The sequence below is a fragment of the Hirundo rustica genome, chromosome Z (assembly GCF_015227805.2).
Source record: "Hirundo rustica isolate bHirRus1 chromosome Z, bHirRus1.pri.v3, whole genome shotgun sequence".
In the NCBI taxonomy this organism is placed as follows: Eukaryota; Metazoa; Chordata; class Aves; order Passeriformes; family Hirundinidae; genus Hirundo; species Hirundo rustica.
This window is the reverse complement of record NC_053488.1, coordinates 37,497,500-37,519,759: the sequence shown is the minus strand read 5'-3', so window position 1 is coordinate 37,519,759 and position 22,260 is coordinate 37,497,500. Positions and strand designations below refer to the sequence as shown.

General features: G+C 38.1%; 1 protein-coding gene across 4 annotated transcripts in view; it reads left to right on the top strand.

Moving 5' to 3' along the window:
* The window catches only part of LOC120765157 (transducin-like enhancer protein 1), an 80,206-nt gene that overhangs the window by 16,390 nt on the left and 41,556 nt on the right, over positions 1-22,260 (top strand). For 2 of the 4 annotated variants that reach the window (XM_040089675.1, XM_040089674.1), the window contains exons 5-6: positions 6,557-6,619; positions 7,503-7,577. In XM_040089675.1, coding sequence (XP_039945609.1) covers positions 6,557-6,619; positions 7,503-7,577 — 138 coding nt within the window. Of the gene's footprint in view, positions 1-6,556; positions 6,620-7,502; positions 7,608-22,260 lie in introns of all 4 variants that reach the window. The other 2 variants (XM_040089676.1, XM_040089673.1) reach the window with 1 other exon arrangement.

Genomic DNA, 22,260 nt, shown 5'->3' with positions numbered 1-22,260 from the left:
CCCACTCTCACTTATGATATGGTGGTTTGATTTTTTTCATTGCTAAAGATTTTTCATCTCAGTCGTCTGGCATGTTAATATCATCTTGTGGTGACTGATCTCACAATTAAAATGTGGGGCAGAAGGAAAACTGTATTTATGAATTATATGTCATGCTAAACTGAAGTTTATGCCCAAAGTACAGAGATTATTTCTGTTGCTGAAATGAATGCTGCCCATTGCTTCTTGTCAGATTGAATATCAAGTATCTGTTGTGAATAAACCTTCCCATTCCTTCCTATTGGTTAGAGTATTAGTGATGACAGTGTTTATAGTTTAAAATACAGTTGGAAGGCCGACTTCCACAGTTTGTCACAGGTTGGTTAATATGCCAGTAAAGGGGAGATGGATGTGGCTACTTGTGCAAGTCTATTACTCAGGAGGCCTGTAAATTTGATTGGCTGCTGCAGTTCTTCCAGAATCATTGGATTTGAGAGCAATAGAAAGATAAGATATCCAATTACCCAAATGATTTGCAGGGTTAGCCAACGTTGTCATGGAAACGCAAGTTGGAACAAATTAAATTTTAAGCAATAAAATAATCTTAAAGCACGTCTGGGAACAAGAAAATTTGGCAGTGGCACTTACCTGAATTGAATCTTAGCTTGACATGCTGTTGTTTGACATTGATATACTATGGGGACCTAAACTTTTAAATGGCATGTTGCCTTTATTTTTTCTTTTTCTTTTGCAGCTGTTTCCAAAATGGAATGTAGTGTATTAATTTTAAATAAAAGGGCATTCATAATATATGCATATCTCTTTGCTCAACCTGGATTCAATAACTCATGAATAGCAAAGTTCACAGAATGCTAGCCTTAATCATTTGAAGCTTTTGAGTGTTTAAGTTTTGCGATTTAATTATAACTCCAACATCCCCTCATCCCCTGAATTCTTAGCAACAAAGTTTTGAAGGTGCTAAAGTCTTCCTATAGTAAGTAACACAGTAAGTAAGTAACAAAGCATGCAGAAAGCGAAACCCAGTGAAATAAGTCTTTTTCTGTAATTACTCTCTGAATGTGTGTGCTTTCTGTTGTTTTTTAAGATCTTGATCACAAAAAGAGTAAAAGGTTTGTCATTTAAACACACTGCTTGTTTCAGTGATACTGTTGGAAAAAAATTAAAACACTAAATGGATATTAAACTTCAGTACAAGACTAAAGTATACAGTTTCTTAGTGCATTTCACAAGTCTTTGGATATTTGAATGAGTTCTGGCTTGCAGCAGGGATTAAAAAGGAATGGTCAAGCATGTCCCATAAAGAGGGCTTTTATTCACATGCCTTATAGACAGATAGAGATGAAAACTGGGCCGGGGTCAAGCCATTTGCAGTATTCTCATAGGCTTCATTTTTCTTCTTATCCCCTCCACAGATAATCTCCGATGATTCAGTAATGGCCAAAAGTGCAACATTGACCTTTCCTCCCCAGTGGATTACTGTGTTACATGTTGTAAATGGCAGGAAGTTAATTTTCTCCTTCCAGGAGGAGTTCAGTGTTGTACTTGGCTTTCTGAAGAGTCTTGAAAGTGTAAGCAGAGGCAAAGTGCTTAAGAATTGCCTTCTAAAGCTTTTGTGAATGTGTTTTAACAGCATATTCTTTTCTTTGCAGTAAAGGCTGATTCTCTCATTCTTTTGCTTGAAGGGAATGAATTAGGACATGCTTCTTTGGTATTATCACAATTCTAGGTTTTTGCTTTATTTTTAATCATGTTGTTCCTAAGCTGTATTTTCTGTTTTTATTAAAAAATTATTTTGAGAATTGGATCAAAATAATAGCATAAATAAAAACTTAATAAATAAGAATACCTAAAGCCATTTATCGGATAAATGATAGAGTGGTGATAGAGTGCTTTCAGGTCTGATTTAACTTTGTGGAAGTTCAGTGCAGGAAAGAATAACAAGCTTCTGACAAAAATGGACATTTTTAGCTAATCATTGCTTTGTAAAATAAAGTCTGGACAGCTTTGGGTCTCAGCAATAATAATGGAGCAGCTGTTGCCGCACAAGTGATTGCTAAAACTAATTTAATTTTTGTCTTAAATCACCATGGATGATATAGCTGAAGTTACTACTTCAGGGATATGTATTGATAGACACTGGTTGGAGCAAACAAAAAATTACTCCTGCTGAAACCTCTGAAGCTGAAAGGGGATTAAGCAGTTCCCAGAGGAAGTCTTGTGTTCTTCACTCAGAAGTTATACTGCTGGTTCCCATAAGCTAGGGGTTCTTACATTAGAACTAAAATACACGTGGGTGTTCGTTATGCTATGAAATAGAATTTGGATACTTGTATTATATTTCTTTTTAATTTCATTGCAAAAATCTGTTGTTTTCAAGACATTGTGGTGATTTAGGTATGATATGTGGAGCTTTGGAAAGTACAGGCTATCAAGATGCAAAATTATCTGGAATAAACTATCGTATAAAAATCATGTGAATACTTTTTTCTAACAATGCAGAAGGAAAACTATTCAGTTCTACAAAGAAACTTAAGTCCCTAGTAAAGTACCTTATTTAAATGAGTAATATATTTAGTAACTAGTGTGACTGCTTTGTTCTTTGTTACTATGTTAAGAATTCACTTTAACAAGTGAGCAAGACAAACTTAAGTACAAACACTCGAGTTTGGCCATGGTTAGGTCAAAACATTTAAGTCCTTAACTAAATGGAACAGAGGCAAAAAAATTACACAAGAGAAAGAGATCCATCAGCTTAACTTAATTTTACAAAATGCAGCTGAATTCCTTCATGTTAATTTTTAATGATACTTCAGAAAGGAGGGTAGCACTTCAGTGAGGGGTCTGACAAGCTAGTCATTTGCAAATAAATCAAAAGACAATCATTACAGCAGCAAGAACCAGTGAATGATGTAGTTTTGTTATTTGATGGGCCTCATGCTCAAGTTCTCTATTAGAAATGAATGTATTCAAGAGGCTCTGCATTAAGAACACGAACGATTAAGGGCACTTCAGATGCTTTGCTAAGAGCTGCCATAGAGCTCAGAGGACTTTCACGAGAGGTGCAGGCTTCTGTAGCCTGCTTTACCAAGGAGCCACAGAACACGGGCAATTAGTTGTGTTTGTCTACGTTTGAGCAGCTTTCTGCAAAATTTCCTTTGTTTATTCATCCTTAGGACCTGTCTATGTGTCTAAAGATTACCAGTTAGGTAATAGTTACATTACATTTGAAGGCCTCTAGAAACAGAATATAAGTACCTTTATTTTATTTTAAGACTTTCAAATTCATGGGCCCTAGGTGTGGGGGGCTTACTCTAGTGACTCCAGTTACTGATATCTAGTCTTGATTAAGGAAACTGTCCTTGACTCTTTGAGAAAGGGGTTTTGCTTTCCAGAATGTATGTGTATACGCAGACACATGCGCATGCATACTCAAGGGTTATTCACCTTAAAAAGCAAGTGTACATTGTCTGTTGAACTGTTGCATTTACATTTAAAGCAACAAATGTCCCTTTTCTCAGTTCTGCAAACAACCTCTTGCAACTCTTGATCAGCAAAATTACATCAATTGTGCATTAAAACCTAACTTTTACAACTTGCTAGACAACAAAAATATTTGTTTGTGAATAAAAATATTTTTTACTTAATATTAGAGGGCAGCAAACAGGAGGTGCATAAATTGCATAGTAGAGAAATGATTTTAAGTACTTTAAACATGTGTGAAAACTCTTAGACAAACTGCTTTTTAAATGCAAGCAGATTTTTTATGATTAATAGAATAGGCATTCTAGTTTTCAGTGTAGATGTCTCTTGACTGGCACTTGTGACAACAGCAAGAAATCTCAAAATAAATTTATTTTATGGCATATACATTTAAGTTTATCTAGCACTGTAGTTGAATTAAGGTTGCTATTCATATATAGTCATCAATGATACCTAGCCTTGGTAAAGATAAACTAAGGAAAATACACTTTTATTTTCTGTTCTGATACTAAATCAGGTGTGGTAGTACTGAGAATAACTTCAACAGAAGATTGGTGGGGAAAGGGGGAAAGTTGATTATTTTAGAAAAATAATAATTTTTAGAAAATAACTTAAACATCTAACTGACTTTCATTGGAAGGCAATTATAACCTGATGCATATGAGACTGCATTCTTTTATCTTACTGTTTGATGTCATATATGCTGTATTATTACAGTGTAGCTCAGATATTTGGGACAGAAGAATACAATAATATGGACAATTTGCATGTTTTACAGACTCTACTAAAAACAGGATTGCATTTTGTTTCCTTATAGCAACAATAAGGACATTTACATCAGAATAGGGAGAGTTTTGTGTAGACCATACAGGTCAAAGAACTTTCCAGTAGACACTGAGTGACTTCTTTACTTTATTCTTTCTTTATCCTCTCTTGTCACCTGCTATGATTCATACTTGTTTCTTCCTGAAAAACAAAGTTAATCCCATTGGTCTATGCAATTAAGTCCTTGGATCTTAAACATCCTAGCTAAACATCAGCCAAACAGATTGCTGTGCAACAGAGTACCTTTCCATGATGTACCCTGCTTTCTGGAGAGATATACTAGGTATGTGGAAAAACGCCCAATAGTACATGTGGTTTGTTTTTGTGTGGGATGGTGTTTTTTGTGGTTTTTTGTTTGCTTGTTTGTTTTTCTCTTTAACAGAGAAATGTCGACAGGTTTGGTAACAGTTAAGTCTGATAACTAGTGATAGTTAAGCTGGCAAATTCCAATTATTGACTTTACTATTATGTATGTAGTACTAAAGGCTAAACATGGAATTACAGATGTACTGTCTAGTTGTGGCCATACAGAATGGAAAAGACCACTGTACTCTGTGCAGTGATAGCTGTTTCAGTTGAAAATAATTTACCACCTTGCTGTAGGGGGTAAAGATTTCCTGTAAAGCAAATTTTACTTTTTTTGTTGCTCCATTGCCCTTAGTTAAGGGAAATCTTTTAATCCTAGATAGAAACCATCCCAGAACTTCTTGGAAGATTCTGCAAAACATTAGAGAGTGGGTGTGTCAAATATCAGGCTTTGGTCAGGTGGAGTGCTTCTTCCTGAGAGAGAAAAGGTGTTTTACAGATCTAGATGCCATCATGAATTTTCCCTGTGTCTGTCAGAGGTTGGGAAGGAGGTATTAAAACTTGCTAATTATACTTAGATCCCAAATCACTTGTCTTCTGAGACATAAAACTAGGGGGTGGGTTTTGTATCCCAATTGTTACATGACTGATGTATAAAGATCAACATATCATAGTCTTCTTTAAAAAACTCAGAATTATGGGAAGGTTCAGGAAAAGTCTTGGGAGATGGTTAACAGTTTTAGTCTGACTTAAGGGAGTTTATCTTAGCTCAGCTTTAATACATGTCATTTCACAGAAGGCCTGATGATCCACAGTAGTGACCACTTGTTTCTTCTGTCTTGAAAAATACAAAAAATAAAACCAACTAACCAAGAAGTAACTTCATGGGTTAATTGTACAACAGATTGACAGGAGTTGTTCAGTGTCTTTTACACAAGCTGTGTTGTTGTCTGGTTGCTGATTTTGATTTTGTACAACTGTGCTACGGTGACTGAAATAGCAGTTTTTAAGGAAGACTAAGGAAATTGTATAGGTACCTTAAGGGTTAATTATAATAGTGGTTCTGAATTAATGGGCTGATGTATAGGTCTGAAAGGCTGTAAACACTGATAACACTGAGTAATGAGAGCAAAAGATCCCTTTACCCCACCAGGAAAGCAGTGTTTAGGTAGACACGCCAAAATGGGAGATACAGAAGTACAAGATATATATAAAGCTGTTGAAAAGTGGGACTCGGACTCTTTGTCCTGCTGTAATCTCTGTTGATTTCACTGAAGAATTGTTGTGTTCTTTACTGGTTCCAGATTGTTCTACCTTGTTCTCCTGCTGCTCGTGGTTTAAAAAATTTGCCATTAGAGACTATCACATTTTCTGATCTGATTTTTTTCCCATGTTTGCATTATTTTAATTATCTTTCAATATGGATTTTAGAAGTCTGTACTTTTTGTCCCCATTCTTCATCACCTCTGTTATAGTTGTTCTTTTGTATTCCCAATGGTACATTTCTGTCGTTTTACCTTCTAATAGGCAGATAAAATTGATCATGAAAGAAGCATTTTTCTTCTACGCCTGTTGCCTTCATGTTATGCTGCTTGATAATTTGAGTAATAATAAATCTACCTTTTAAAAGGCTTCATCTTGGAGTTAATGGATTTCAAAAATGCTCTGCTTATTAATGAACTATATACAAAGACCAGATTTGTGCCTAATGTGTATACAGATTAGGTGCTTTAGACATGGCAGATGTCCTAGGATAGGTATCAAAATCTTTCCTTGTCCAGGCTTAATATATAAAGTATTTATATTTGCAGTAGTATGAAAAATGGGTAATGTTTTTCTTACTTTCTTCACTGTCTGAATATAATATAATCCTATATACTAGTTAATGTGTGTCAAACCCCCTAAAATGCAGTTTTTAATAAAAATACTTTGTTTGCCTCTATAGACAGAAATCGCGAAGAGATTGAATACAATTTGTGCACAAGTCATCCCATTTTTGTCTCAGGAAGTAAGTAAAACTGTTCAGCTGTTAAAGTGCAATTATGTTGTTTTTCTGTTTGCAAATTAGCTGGTTTTAAGATGTTAATTTTATTACACTACACAAATGTAAGGAACATCTGTTATAAGTGAAGTGTGCAAACCCCGTTCTAATTGATCTAACAAATCAAATCCGAGTTCAAACTAGTGACGACGGCTCAGCCTCATTCTTTGCCTGAGGAGACTGGGAGTCTGTAAAATAGTAGTGATACAAGAAAATGCCTTTATTTCTAGTCATGGTGATTGTTTGTTAGATTCAGTTGTCAAGTGTAGATCCAGCAAAATAAGCATGCTTATGTTCTCTACATAATTTATATCAAAGGTGAGGTTTTTAGCTCATATGCAAAACAATATTTAAGTCTGTAAACGTACATTTGGGCACAATGACTGTGATTTTAGCACGTTGTGGGCAGCTGGTGTTATGTTTTGAAACTTGTTATTTTCAAACACTACATTTGTACAAAGAGTATTTGTAATTCTTGATCAGTTTTCCCTGTTTGAAATTTCAGTTGGTTTTACTATGTGGGCACAGAGTCTATAAATGTTAAAATCAAAACTACTGTAAAGTTGGCATTATTATCCTGTCAGCTCAATTAAAATGATTATTCATTTGCCAGAAAACTAATAATGAAGGGATGTAGGATAAGAGATAAGTTGTCTGACTTCAGGTCTCTTGTTGCCTTTTGTATGCATGAAAAATAGGGCACAGTTACCTTTTACCCACATGAGATGTCTTGTAATGGGTAGCGTGGGCTTCTGCAGACAAACTGGTTTTTCAAGTATTTGTGATCCTGGTTTGATATGGTGTGGTAATACCTTAACACAAATTCTTATACCCCTTCTTCTTTCAACAGCATCAGCAACAAGTGGCCCAAGCTGTAGAACGTGCCAAACAAGTGACCATGGCTGAATTGAATGCCATCATCGGGGTACGTGGCCTTCCAGGTCTACCTCCTACAGTGTGTATAACTTGCTTTCATATCTTACTGCTTTGCTATTTTTCAAATAAACTTAATGTTTTGATATCTAACACTGTTTTTATGCCCAGTGTTGCTGAAGTGTTTTTGCTTCACACCGATTTTAGCAGAGATAAAGGTAATAGTTTACTTTGTCAGAACATAATTTTGTCCAGCAGTGCTGCATGTAACAAAACTTTTTCTGCAAGAAATACAGTTTTAGGAGAGTTGCTTGTTTATTTATGGGTATTGTATGTCAGTTGAGCTAGATACTTTTTCCTCATGCTTCTTGTGACACTTGAGTTCTTGGAGCTTTTACAACTATTCATTCTTCTTTCTTTCCCTTTCTTGTGAATCTTTCATGAATTTTAAATTAGCAAGCTACTGAATAGAAACTTCACTTGCTTTTGAAGTAGCATTAATTGTCTGACACAGTGTTCTAATAGCCTTTCACTAAGAATGTGCTTTTAAATATGCTAAAAAAGTTAATACTACTTGCTTGTGACTGGTTGTCAATCATAAGTCATTTGCTTTGTATTAATGAACTTTTTGAACCATACATTCCTTCCACTGTATGAGTTCATTTCCCCTGCCACTAAGTCTGGAATATTTCTCATGTTTTCTGCCCTTCCGACTAAGTGAAAGAAGTAGCCGAAACAAGAACCTGTCCTTTCTGATTTTATTCATAATGTGAGCGCCTTGAGCGGATTCAAATTACTCATTTATCAATTTATGTTAATTGCTTGTGAGAAGATGCCCTGCTGGTCTTTATAGTTCTCTCAGACACTTTGTAATGATAATTAGACATGCTGCTGTACGGATTAACAGTGCCATAGTCCAATGACGTCTACAGACAATGGAACCAGTTAATCCATCTGTGCTTAAAATTACATCCCAACTGGAGATGGAAAAAAAAAAAATAGGAGTGAGGGAGGATTAAAAGAATGAGCCTCAGCTTGAAAATGCTCCTTTCATCAGTTTCTCAATTGCAGATCTGCAGTCGGTTTGCCTGTGGTAAGCTATTGGCAGTCAATTAGGTGAAATAAACTGGGAGGGTGACCTTCATTTCCTTTTAATAGCTTTTCCTCCCTGAAATGGGGAGCTTCAGTGGATTTTCAGCTTAAATTTTATTCAAGCTGCTTTATTACACTTGACAGATTAGCTTTGCATAAACATACCCCCCCTTCAAATCTGCGCTGTTTTTCCTTCGTATCAAATTTTGACTGTTACTTAGTTGATTTGCTAATCACATCTTAGAAACCCACACAATTACATCTGTATTTGTCAGAATCTCCTCTATGCTTTGCTTGTGTAATGAATTTGTTTGTGAATACCTGATTTGATCTTTGAAATACACCACATGTACATTTGTAGTATTCGATTAGCAAAGATTAGAGAAGCGTACTTTCTTGCATTTTTTACAACAAATTACTTCTTAAGGATAAAAATGGGACAAAACCCCCTTCATTATGAACTAGTTTTAATGAGGAGTTTATGCAGTAAAAGAAAACATATTAAAACATATTTAAAAGATTCTTACATGCCTTAAAATAGTGCTGCTTAGGCAAACCAAATTTTGCTATCTCAGGCATATAATCTGCTTCTTTTTAAGGTCTGCACAATAGAGTTTTAAAAGCCATAGGATCTACAAGTACCACATGCAGTTAAGAACTTAAGAGTTTTTGGAGGAGCAGGGAGGGAAGCTCTTTGGAAGCAGGAGTAGTGGGCTCTACTGTTCTTGTTTTATAATTATCTAAGGTTTACCTGAAGAAATACTTTCATGTGTATCATGAAAAACTTCTGAATGATACCATACCAATCCAGAACTCTGAATGAGGCAATTAACATGCTGGGCACAAAATTTGTTTGACCATGTAGATGTGTGCATCTACATAATGCCCAGTGATCTTTTACAGTCTTATTAATCAATAGTTACCTTGTGCTGCACAATAAGTTTCATGTTCTGACATATGCTTGGTTTTGTTTGAAAGGGACGGTGTATGTCCTGAAAAATCTGAATAGCATAAAATCAGGCTGACAATTCAGTGGACCTTTGCTCCCCCTCACTGAGCACTCAGGGTGTCAAGCCCTTTCCCTAGAGGGGAGGACACATCAGAAGCCTGTCTATTCTTACAAGCGGCAGCTGCACTGAGGGTGAGCATGGCACAGTTCGATAGCAGCTGTCAGTATTGTTCAGGAGCCTGACTTAGCGTAAAGAACAATGGAAGGGCCATGCTGCTAAAGTGCAGTGTCCTTCAAGATAAGAAAAGATATAGTAATTTAACGGTTTAGACACCTATTATGGGCATGAAGGATCATCAAACTTGTTTTCAGGGTGCAAATAGGCTGGACCAATCTGTAACAGAAGAAGATGCAATCAAGGGGCTTCTGGTGTCACACTACCTTAAACATATGCATATGATAATTCTTGAGGAGTCTGTCTGGTTAACTTGCCTGGTTTCTCTTGACTGAATAAAATTCCACATTTTTACCACGCTTTGCTTTTTCCCCCGCCCTCTTCCTTTCTGTCCTTAAGGCCTGTTGCTTCCTGACACCAGAGTTTCCCAATTGGCTTACTTCAAATAGAGAAATTCCTGGTACTCCTGTGCAATGTGTGAATTCTGGAAGGGAACAAAGACCTTTTAATTTCCGGGAATAATGTTTTGAAATACTAAATTATTTTGAACTGTATTTATTTTATACTTTTTATTTCCAGTTGAAAAGAGAGAGGCGTATTAGTGGACAGACTATGAGGATAGAGACTTAGGGTCTCACAGGACTAGGATTTTTCAGAGCATTTGCCTAGAAAATCAAAAGCCAGGCTTTGGAATAGGTGTATATTAAGCATGTACAAAACAGAATGAATAAATTGACACTTTTTTTTTAAGAAAGTAATATAGTTGGGCTCAGTGAGCTTCCAAGCAGTTCTAATCCTCTGTGTTGATTAAAAATTCTTACTTCAGGAAAAAAGCCTTGCATGATGTTTGGTGATTTAACAGTCATACCCCTGCCCTTACACTTATCCTACATGTTCATGAAGGTTCTTACTTTCAGCCATGGGGTAGCAGTATAACTAAACAATCTCCTTTCATTTTTTTTAAAGAGCACCATTTAATATTTATTATATTAGAGTAAAATGAAGTAGCAATTTTGCTAGATAAATAATGAGCAAAACAGGAGCCCTAATTAAAAGGACATAGGCAGTGTCTACTTCTGCAGTCAAGGAAGAATCTAGATCATGGTATGAAAGAATTAGGTAGACTATTATGGTTTAACTTGAAGGGTTAAATTCAGAGTTGTTTTGGCTTCTTTGTGTGTGGTTTGTTGTGGTGGTGGTTTTTTTTTTTTTTTTGGTCTTGTTTCATTGTTTGCTTGGTTTTTTGTGGGGTTATTGTCTTGAGATATGTCTAGAAAATAAAAGGCTCATGTTAAGCAGTATAAAGGGACAGTTAAATTGGTATGTCTAGGTGTGAATGATGCAAGATTAGATTTACTTTCTAATCAATAAACTGGTTTTATGAGTAGAATGTGCAAATATCTGAATGAGAAATGCAGGCAGCAAACCGGAAACTTTCTTCAACATTGCATTTTTCATACATGATTTCAGCATAGAACTGAGAAGCCAGGTATGTCTTATTTTTCCTGTTGAGGTGGGTTGCTAATGATTCAGTGAAATATGTATCTTTTGGACTACAGTACTCCTGAGACAGATTGAGTTGTTGGCCTCCAAGAGGCCTCTCTGCTGTTGCATGAGGTGATTGGCTAAAGGATTAGCAAGATGTGGGATTATTTTTTCTCTCTTGGCTGTGGTTGCCAGCTATCTCTGGGATTGTAGTGTGTGAAGCTTAAGAGGATGAGGTTAACCTCTTGAGGGTTTATTCTTATGAGTGTGTAGTTAATCCCTAGAAAGCCTATAAATAACTAGGCTGTATGTTTCATTATAAAATAGAAATAGAGACTAGAGCAGAAATGAATGCAGAATTTAGTGCAAGGGAAGGGCTAAGCAGCTGTAGCATTACTTTAGATCCTTCTCAGCCATGATCTGCATTATGTGCTGAGGGAGGGGAAATTGCCTAGTTCTTTTAAATTAAATAAAATGAGATCTAGTGAGCACAAGACGCTCTCCTCACTTTCACCATAAACTCCCAATAACACCAAGTCTAAATTACTGAACTCTGGAAATAGGAGCTCTATTATGTAGCAATATCCTGGGTTATCCTTCATATTTTAGAACACATAGAAATCTTAGTTTCATCTTAGGATTCATGGGAGCTATTTTTAGAACACAAAGTCTCCTGACTTAATTTACTGGTTTAAAGTAGATAGCAAGGGAGGAAGGTATTTGTCGGCATGATAGTCAGTATACTCAAAATACTGGTCCCCAAACAATGGTTTAAACAGCAGAGATTTACTCTGAGTTTAGTGCCACTAAGCTTGGAGGAAAAATAAGAAAGTGTTATTGATATATATTGGTAACTCGACCTAGTCAAAAGAGAAAATCTGGGAGAAGGTGAAAATATGAAGGTGGTGTTAACCAAACTTGGTTTTGTCTTGACACCCCACTCCCACACACCCACTCTCTGGGGACTGATGGGAAATGAAGAATCTTGGAGCAGCAATATAGAGCGTGGTAGTATCTAAACGAGACAATTTTCTGCAGAAGGAGGTATTCTCAGTCATTCTGGAGAGGGCAAAACTGCATCCAAAAGTCAAATGGAATTGGATTGCAGGCCAGACCTCTCTTGTCTTGCAAGGCTTCATGTGGGGTAGATGGAAAAAGCTTCACCTTGGATCTTGCCCAAAAAGAAAAGCAAAAGAATGGTGGCTCTCATCAAGATCTAGTATCTAAACTACAAGTCAAAGGTGAGACCAAGTATGCAGTTACAAATTTGTGAAGCCTAAGAGCTTTCAGGAAAGGAGTGAAAATATGACTGTTAAACAAAAATACTGTTAGCTAGTGCTAAAACCTGAAGATAAGCAGCTTCAACTGTGAATGCAGAGAGAAGGTAGATTCTTATGAGATAGCATGTGAGGTACCAAATGTGAGTTGCTACCTCTTGCTTGCTATTGCTTGCTACCTCTTGCTAAATTTCTTTTTATTGAGTGGATGTTGGGGATATAGCGTTTACACTTTGAATGCTGTAGATCTCAAAACTGGTCTGTTTTGCAGCAGGGGTGAATGGTAAGTTTGGAAAAACATGTGTGCGATAACAGTGAACAAAGAAATTCTAACTGGAACGTGGTTTTAGGAGGGGTTAGAAGGATTTGATACTGAAGAGTTGATTGATTTGGTTTAGACTGGTTTAGAAAGAATGGGTTTAGTGGAATATAAGGGACTGAAGTTGGATACAAATGCTGGAATAGTGCAGTTGAAAGCAAGAATTTGCAGAATGTGGTTGGAGCAGTATGCATGTGTATTCATACATGTATTTGGCACAGAGGGTAAGTTATTTCATCCTGGAGAAAAGTATTACTTCCTCTAGAAAGTGATTCAACTCACCTCTCTGGATTCGAGTGTATAGGCAGAATAGCTTACCTTGTTTCAAGAAAGTGATAAAGTGGATAATATTCATAAACACAAAGTTAAGTAAAAGGAGACAAAATGAAGAGATGTCCATAATTTTTTCTCTTACAAATGTCTGCTTTGCTTTCATAGTTAGTGAGATATGTGGGGGAATTGGAGTAGATAGAGTCAGTAGGCTGAAATAAAATGTGATGTAACTTTCAGTACTTGGAAACTACTGGAAAGTATTTGGAAATATGGTATATTTGGAGGAGGAAGGAGTTGTGTGGGAGAAGTGAATTTGTTGATGCAGACAAAAAAAAAATTCAGGTTGGACTGCACATGAGGAGAAATTAATTGTAAAGAAGTTAGTTGGGTAAGGACAAAGGATGGTTATGTTCATCCATCCTTTAGTTGTCCCATCCCAGTGTGAGTAGGAGCAGAGAAAGTTGTTGGGAATTAGTTTGTTGAGTGATATAGGGTTGCAGGTAGGCTTACTTTACAGTAAAAGTGGTGCAGCGAATGAACCATACAGATTTTGAGAGGGAAATGCTGATAAACTGAGGTGAACTAATTGACACTGCATGGATGGGAGTGATGCGGACCGCACAGGCAAAACAGACCTCTAACTATGTGCCAATGTCAACAATTGAGTCACTGAGCGTAGGAAAGTGCAGAGGTAGATGTAGCTGGAGGAAGATATAGGGGGACACAAGTACTGTTCTGGGGTGATTTTGTGGTGTTTGTATCCACATTCATCTGTTTAGCCCAGAAATAAGTTCTACATCTTTAAGACTTGGCTCTGAGAGCAAAGCGGGGAAAGAAGAAGCGTGCAGTTTGTTTTCAGGAACTGCACTCACTCCTCCACATTCTGCTCCTAGACTGTATTGTGTACGGGCTGACAGCAAGAGAGCTCTTCTTTGCTTTTTGGTTAGTTTTTTGCTAGCTGAGGCAGAGGAGTTCCCTGGACTGTTTTTTTTGGTTTTTTGGTTTTTTTTTTTAAATCTTTTTCTTGGGACTGTTTAAACCTGTTCTGTACTGAAAAACCCTGAAAACACCCGGATCTCACACCTGCACCCCCCAGGGCCCAGTTCTGCATTTTCCAGTGCCAGAGGGACCAATGAGAGGCTGAGCACACCCATGACAAGGACTTTCTCAGTTTTGCCATCTCTCTTCAGGACAGTGAGAGGTTTTAATGTTTAATATTACTCATTTTTTAGGCTTGTGAACACTTTGCTTGTTGAACAAACAGTTTTTTTCCATTTTTCTCTTAAGGAATTTTTTTCTCAAGCCCGTTGGGGGAGGGGCAGCTTGAATTTGCTTTCTAGAGGGACTCCATTTGGACATTTCCTCACAAAATTTGCCCTAAACCAGGACACTGTAACTATAAACACTGGAAATGTACAAGAAAACAGCAACCTGCTTGCTGTGTTTTTCATGGAGGAGAAGAGCAAAACAGACTTGAGATAAGGGCTCTGTGGGAGGACTAGACAAGAAGCTTGCCTTCCTTACCCTTGCATAGAGAGAGGCTAGCATAGGCAATTAGGATAACTTTAGGAAGTAAAGGCATGACAAAGACACAGTTTTCACAGTATTTTGCTCTAACTCTTCAATATGCACAAGAATTTGTTTCAATTGCAGAATTTGTTATCTAATAACTTCATTAGTTTTGAATTTTTCAGAGTACTTGCTGAACTACCAAGGTTGCTATCTTGTATAACAGTTAATTGCCAGAAATTAATACTCAACTGCCTGAAACAGTATTTAGTACTATTTAGAAAGATGCTGGCTAACTGACTCTTTAGATTGAGTACTTAAATGCAGCAGTATTGAGGAAGTAAAAGCAAGTATAAGCAAAAGTGTTTAAATTCATATTTAGAAGTAACTGTTGTTTGGTGTGTCAAAGTTGTTATGGAATGTAGAGAAAACATAAAAGATTCTGGTCCTGGCTTGGAACACTAAATAAAGATTGGTGTAATGCTTTTCTTGTGACTGTCATATTTTTCATTTTTTTGGTGTCTGAAATGTTTTTGTAGTTAGTAGTAGCTGGGATAAAAAAGTAGTGAGTATAATTTAAAATCCTCAATTTAAATTCTAGATTTTAATTTACCAAAAAGCCTTACTACTTAATAATTTCTGTCATGCTTAGCAAGAGTTAAATTTCTGGAGACTAAAAGAGCCTGGAAGGAAAATAAATACTTTTTAAGATAATCATACGTCAGTAATAAAACCCTCTAGAGTAATATCTGTAAGTCATTTCTAAATTGATGCATGCTTGAGCTAGTTGTTTTTGGCAGCTGTGCAGTAGGAGCATGCTTTTGAAATGTTGTTGGATGGTGGTGGTATGCTAACAGTAGCTAAAAAGGCAAATACATAGATTTGAGGTTAGAAGGTGAGTAATAACAGGAATTTATGGTTGCCGCAGAAATGAAATGTGCTGGCAGTTTCTGTAGAGCAGAAGCAGTGTGTGCTGACAGCTTCATTCTAGGGACTTCAGGCTTGCATCTGAGTCTTCAGAGAAGGTGATATATACTTGTCTAAAATTAAAGAAAAGCTTTGTTCTTGAACAGACGTAGACTGACAGTGATAGAGGAATGTGAAAGGTTTCAGAAAACCAGCCTTTGTGTTGTCTGGATCAGGAGATTTTAAGGTCATCTTCTGTGACTTTTAGATTGTGGTTCTGAATTTATTACTTTCTTATGGAGTCTGGGAAATCCTTTGGTGGAGACATGTTTTCCTGAGCAAGGATCATTTTTTCTCGGGTGACTTTGATTCTAACCTTATTGTCCTATGGCATCTGTTTTTTACAGTTTTTTCTGGCTCTTCCATTGTGGCAGTCCTTTTCTCCTGGTTGCCTTCAGCTTTGCTCTTTATCCCTTATTTCTTCACAATTTAGCCTAAGAAAAGAAAAAATCTCATGATTTTATCTAAGTTAAAACAAGGCAAATAACATAATTAATACAAGGGCCCTTAAAAACATGGTCTTCTGATTAATTTCTATTTGGTTTTGTTGTTTTTTTTCTTTTGCTGTGAAGTGTTTGAGACAGGAATTGTTCTTAAACAAGCCCTGGAGCACACATTTTTTATATGTACAAACACACTGAAGATCTATGTTTTTACATAGAAGTATAAACAGTCAATATATATGTAACATACACAGAACATATATTTAGAACATGTATATATAGTATATGTTGTATGTAATGATATATTAGTGATCTATTAAGAAGTAAAATACTGTGTACATGTCATATAAAATGTGGTGCGCTTGTACATACATAAAAGGTTATACTAGCAAAAGGGCTTCTTTAGTTTGTGTTGTTTTACTCCTGCTTCAGTGGGTCTGCACGTGGTCCAGCCTAGAGTGCTAGGTTGACTTGCATTGCCTAAAAGCAGAGAGGAAGAAAGAAAACCCTTTTCTATCAGCACAAGCCTTTGTGTGGGTGCAGCTATACTAGTGAAGTGTTCATGCACCTTGGGGAGATGTCATTGAACTGGAAGAATTCCATCTGCTGGCAGTGCCCTGCATCCTCGTTGCAGGGCTCTGCCTGCGTGCAGTGGGATGATCCACAGAGGCTCCACAGCATAGAGAGGCTGCTAGAGGAGGTCTGCTCTGGTGAAGGCACCAGTCCTACTGGCAGTGCTATATAATTTTTCCATCTATGATAGTGAGAAATCCTGCCATTTAAGAATTATCACTAAAAATTTAATAGTTAATTGCTGATCACTTTAGTGGAAAAATAGCTGATGGGCTTATTTACTGGGTGGTGTGGCAAATAATTTGGGTGGGGTCACCCACACCTGTCACTTACTGTTTACAGAAGTGATCTGAAGTGTATTATCTCTTATCTTTCTAATTCTGGTGCCTGGGCTTGGCCTGGAAGATACCAAAAGGAAAGGCAGTGAAAACTAGCTGTTTACAGTAAGACAGGAAGGTGCAGTGAAGATAAGAGTTGCTTCTTGGATTTGTACTAAGGGAAAAGATAGGAGTCCTTTCCCCCTTATGATGTATAGTGATAATGTGGAAACTAATCAATGGTTAATAAGTTACCTTTGAATATTAAATTTTAAATGCTTTTTGAGTTATATTGGAAAGCATTGGACACCTGTTTTTTAGTTCTGTACGTGTAAAACTAATTACAGTATTAAAATTTAAGGATGGTATCTTGTGATTCCGAAAAAGTACTGTGTGTGTAGTGGTACTGGCCATGTAATTAAGAGCAGCCCAAGCTTTTGTTGTTGTTGTGTTGTTGTTGTTGGTTTTTCTCTTCTTATTGGAAAATCCAAAAATTCTCATAAAAGTTGAAAATATATCAGAATGCAAGACAAAGAATACCTGTACAGAATCAAAGAATGGGTAAGGTTGGAGGGGACCATCTGGTCCAACCTCCCTGCTCAAGCTGAGTCATTCTAGAGCACATGGCACAGTACAGTGTCCAGATGGTTCTTGGCTATATCCCTTGAGGGAGACTCCAAAACCTTTACTGGCAATCTGTGCTAGTGCTCGGTCACCTGCATAGTAAAGAAGTTCTTCCTCGTGTCCTCGTGGAGCTTCCTGTGCATCAGTTTCTGCCCATTGCCTCTTGTGCTCAGCACCACCAAGGAGAGCCTGGATCTGCCCTCCCTTCAGATACTCAAACATTATTGAGCATTCATCTGTCATCTGTTCTTGAGGCTGAACAGGCCCAGCTCCCTCAGCCTTTCCTCACACATGAGGTACTCCATTTCCCTAATCACCTTAATTCACTAGGTGAAGGCTTCACTACGGCTGAGTAGAGGGGCAGGATCACTTCCCATGTCCTGCTGGCAGTGCTCTTCCTAATCCATCCCAGGACCCCACTGGCCTTTTTGGCCACCGGAAGACACTGCTGGCTCATGGCTTGTTGTCTACCAGGACCCTCAGGTCCTTCTCCACAGAGCTGCTTTCCAGCAGATCAGATCCCAGCCTGTGCTGGTGCTTGAGATAATTCTTTCCCAGTGCAGGACCCTGTATTGGACCTTGTCAAATTTCAGAAGGCTCCTCTCTCCCCATCTCTCCACCCTTTTGAGGCCCTTCTGAAAGGTGCCACTCTGGGATATTGGCCACTGCTTCCAGCTCTGTGTCATCAGTGACCTGCTGAAGAGGCATCTGTCCCTCTGTCCAAGTTACTCATGAACAAATTAAACAATACTAGGGTTATTGTGAACCTTGGGTTACAGGCTTCCAGCTAGGCTTTGTGCTGTTTTGAAATAGTTTGATGGATTACTTTGAACATGTTGCTGGACCTTCTGTGTCTTATTTTTTTCTTTTAATAGTTAAAGTGACCCAAGGCCTTACTGTACTTAAAATCACTGTATCAGTGGATCACTGAAATACAACTTCTCTGTCTTAGTTACCTTAGAGCTGAAATTAGTTTGTGAAAAAAGGATTTGGGGAATGTGTGTGGCAAGCTGCCTTTATCCCAGTATAGCATCAGTTTTCTGTTTTATGAGAGGCAATTTATGCAACCCTTTACAGCTTAAAAATGTTGTTGCACAATTGATACTTATTAGTGTGGTTTGCATTGTCTGAACAAGTGAAAACAGGAAATGGGAAAAACTTTGAAGAGCTTTCTGTTCAGAAATTTAACAGACTAACTTAGGTCTTCTTTCTGACTTGGATATTTGCTTTCTGACCTAAATTCTCTTCCCAGTTGTTATGGTTTTAATTTAATAAAACTGGGCAGAAACACCAATTAATGTAGGGGTTTTAGTGTTAATATTTTTGTGGGAGGGAGAGATTAGGAGAAAAATAAACAAAGCAGGCTTAAGCCTAAAAATGAACAAAAATAGTTTTATTAACATATCTTAAAAGACTGAAAAAAGAAAAAAAAAAGTTGAGAAATAAGAAAACAGAATGAAACCTTAAAACACACTTCTTTCCTCTTACAAACTATTAACTTTCTTACTGAACAACATAGAAAGACACAACTTTAGGATTTTCAGTCAGTTTCACTACTTAGACATAACTACTCATCACTCTAGGAGAAGAGTCCTTCTAAGAACTTTTTATGAAGATGTTTGCTACAAGACAAAATAGTCCAGTGCTCTCAGTGTCACACATCTGCTGCCGCCCGGAGTTTTCTCACTGTGATGTTCTATCCGCAGAACTTCTCAGTGTATCTGGGGTATTATTTACAAATACTTCTGATCTAACATTATTTTTGTCTCAAAAGGCTGAGACTTCCTTTTGACCCAGGAGCAGGGGGTTCAAAGTTCCTAAATAAATCTCAATTACATCAGTCCTTAATTTTGATTAGAATAGCATTCTACCCAAATAATACTAAGATGCTGCAAAGAACAGTTCATTTCTTCATAAATTACCTTAGAAAAGTCCAGTTAAAAATGTCCACTTCTTCAATCTTATTCCAGTATTATTAGTTCTTTCACTTCTCATCTAACTGACTTCATGCAGTGTCTGTTCCATGTACCTTCTGTTTTTTTCTTTCTTCTTTCTCTCGAGGAAGAATTGTGCTTTAAAAGTTCTGTGTTGCTAAGAAAGGGTTACATCCACCCGGGCTTGCAAAGGCCACGTGCACGCGCTGGGCTGCAGGGCTGAAGGAAAAATGCAAGGCCGTGCTGATAAAGGAAACTGGTAACTGTCCTTTTTTCCACCCCTCGGTCTCATCTAGGGTGATCCAGCTCAGAGTTGTTATGGAGCTGCAGGTTTGCTTTCTCCGCTGCCAGCGGTGATTAAGCTGGGCCATGTTTTGGCCCCTTGGGCCGTGGTCTGAGCACACGGCCCCGCACTGCCGAGCTGCCGCTGCCCCTCTCCCCTGCCCGCAGGCAAGGGAAAGGGGCTCAGCCGGCCCCGGCTCTCTCTGTGCGGGCAGCGGCCCTCAGACACCCACAGGCCCGGCCCGGCCGCCCAAAAGGGCAGCAAGGCCCGACCCGAGGCTGCCCGCCACCCATGATGTTACCTCATTGCTGATCCCAAAGCGAGGGAGCGAGCGGTCAGCTGCAGATGGGTTTTAAATGTTCCTTCCCAAGTGGCACTGACAGTTCTCACTGGTCAACTTAGCTGCCAATATCCCAACCTGCTTTTGATAGGTCCTTGTCCTCTCCCCCAACCTATGCTACAGTCAGGGCAGGGGAAAACATTTTACATTTCCCTATATCTAGATAACAAAACTGTGCTAACCCATGATACCAGTAAAGTTGTGGGGTTTCATTTGCATTTTTGGTAGGAGTGGAAGATTCAATGTGAAGACTCCAAGACACTACCATATCTATGCATCTCCTTTAATAAAGCATTGCCATAGGTTAGTATAGTTTGGTTTTTTAGTTATAGAAGAATGTAAAATAATTCTCCAGGTCAGGACCTGGGAATTGTTTTAGAAAAGACAGGGACCTATCAGAGGGTTAGTTGGAATACTGGCATCTTTTCTGACCACTGAAAATTGTTGGCTACGACTTTGGGAAGTACCATATAAAACCCCTTGATTTGCTGTAGGTGGGCCTTTTTCTGTCTTTCTGTTGGCCAGAGAGAGACAGGTAACATTGAGTTGGACCTGCGCTGCTCTCCCCTTTTGGGGGGGAGCTGGCCTGAGGCTGGCTGGATTCCATCGGCTCCTGGGTTGGGGGAGGGAAAGAGAGGTTGCTGCTTTACAACAACTACTTTCTCCAAACTTCCCTGGAGCAGGGAGAGAACTCTGCTGGGCCCCTGATAAGAGCTATGGGCACTATTTAGGGTGAGGCCACCCCAACTTACACCGAGGGGTGGGCTGAGAAGGCATTTATGATCCTGCCTGGTTTTTTTGTGATTCCGGACTGCCCGGGTGCTCCGATCTCTGATGTTTCTGTGTGAGTTCTTCCTCCCTCATCAGTGCAGCCTTAAACATCTAACACCACGAGCTACAGAGGGAGAGACAAAGACTTCAAGCAGATTTAACCCTTTCCTGGCAACATGAAGCTTCCAGAGCTTAGCCCTTCTCTGAGAGAGTAAGAAAGGTCAAAGTGAACATAAAGAACAACAGCATGGAGTCAGTAGAGCAAGAGTGAAAAGACTGTTGGGACAGAGGATTGAAAAGTTCGTTGTTCTATTCTTACTTGAGCCATGGAAATGAACTCTATATTTAGGTCATTCCTTTAAATAATGGGAAAGATAAGCATTTGGGGAGATGATTGTTTTGATTTGTGTGTGGATTTGAGCAAAGGTGTTTGTGATAGACTAAGTGATATTAATCCTATAAGATGCTTGAACAAAGGTAGAGATGAGAAGCCCCCTGCACCAGTAAAGAAGTGAGACGATATCTCTGTACCTTGAGGTGAAGAATCCTTTGCTTTGGAGTTATTCATTTTTAAAAGGTGACACCCCAGTATGCAAAAGTCTAAGGCCCATGACCCATAAGCAGCTTGGGAACCTGCTAATAGGAGGAGTCACAAAGGCAGGTTTCTCTGGGCAGTTGTTTTTGTGACAGTTTAAAACCCACAAGAGAACTGTTCTAAGTTGTCAGTGGGATCCATGACTCTAAGAGAGACTCTTCCCCTAAAGAACTGATGAAAGACTATTATCAGACAGTGAAACTGACTGAAAATTACAAGCTTTGTCTCTTTATGTTGTTTTGTAGGAAAGTGAACAGTTTGTAAGGAGAGGGAAGAGTGTTTTTTGAAGTTTCATTCTGTTTTAGTTTTTTTCCAACTTTCTTTTTCTGTTTTTTTAGTGTGTGTTAATAAAACTAGCTGTTCATTTTTAAGGTTGAGCCTGCTTTGTTTTTCTCCTAATCTCTCTCCCACAGAAAGAGTACTAAGACCAGAATTTAGTAAACGTGAAACCACTACAAACATGAATAAGGAACAGGATTTTACCCATGGGACAGCTGGGCCTTTAAATAATCATGCCACTGCCGCACAAATTCTCTATGTGTGAAATATATGGCTTTGAATGGCTTTTGCCAGTGTTGTCCTTTTATGGACTTAAATTTCTATGGTACAATGACATTTCATGTGGTTTATAGATGGAAGAGACTTGCTCAAGACACTATTCTTTGTTTCTGATGGGATATCTCTTCCCACGTTAGGCACTGTGGCTTGTTCATTTAAGGATAGTTTTCAAACAACTTCTTCAAACCTGCATTCTTGGCTCATTAGCTAGACATGCAGAGGTGGGCACTTTAAAATTTGTTTACTGTCATA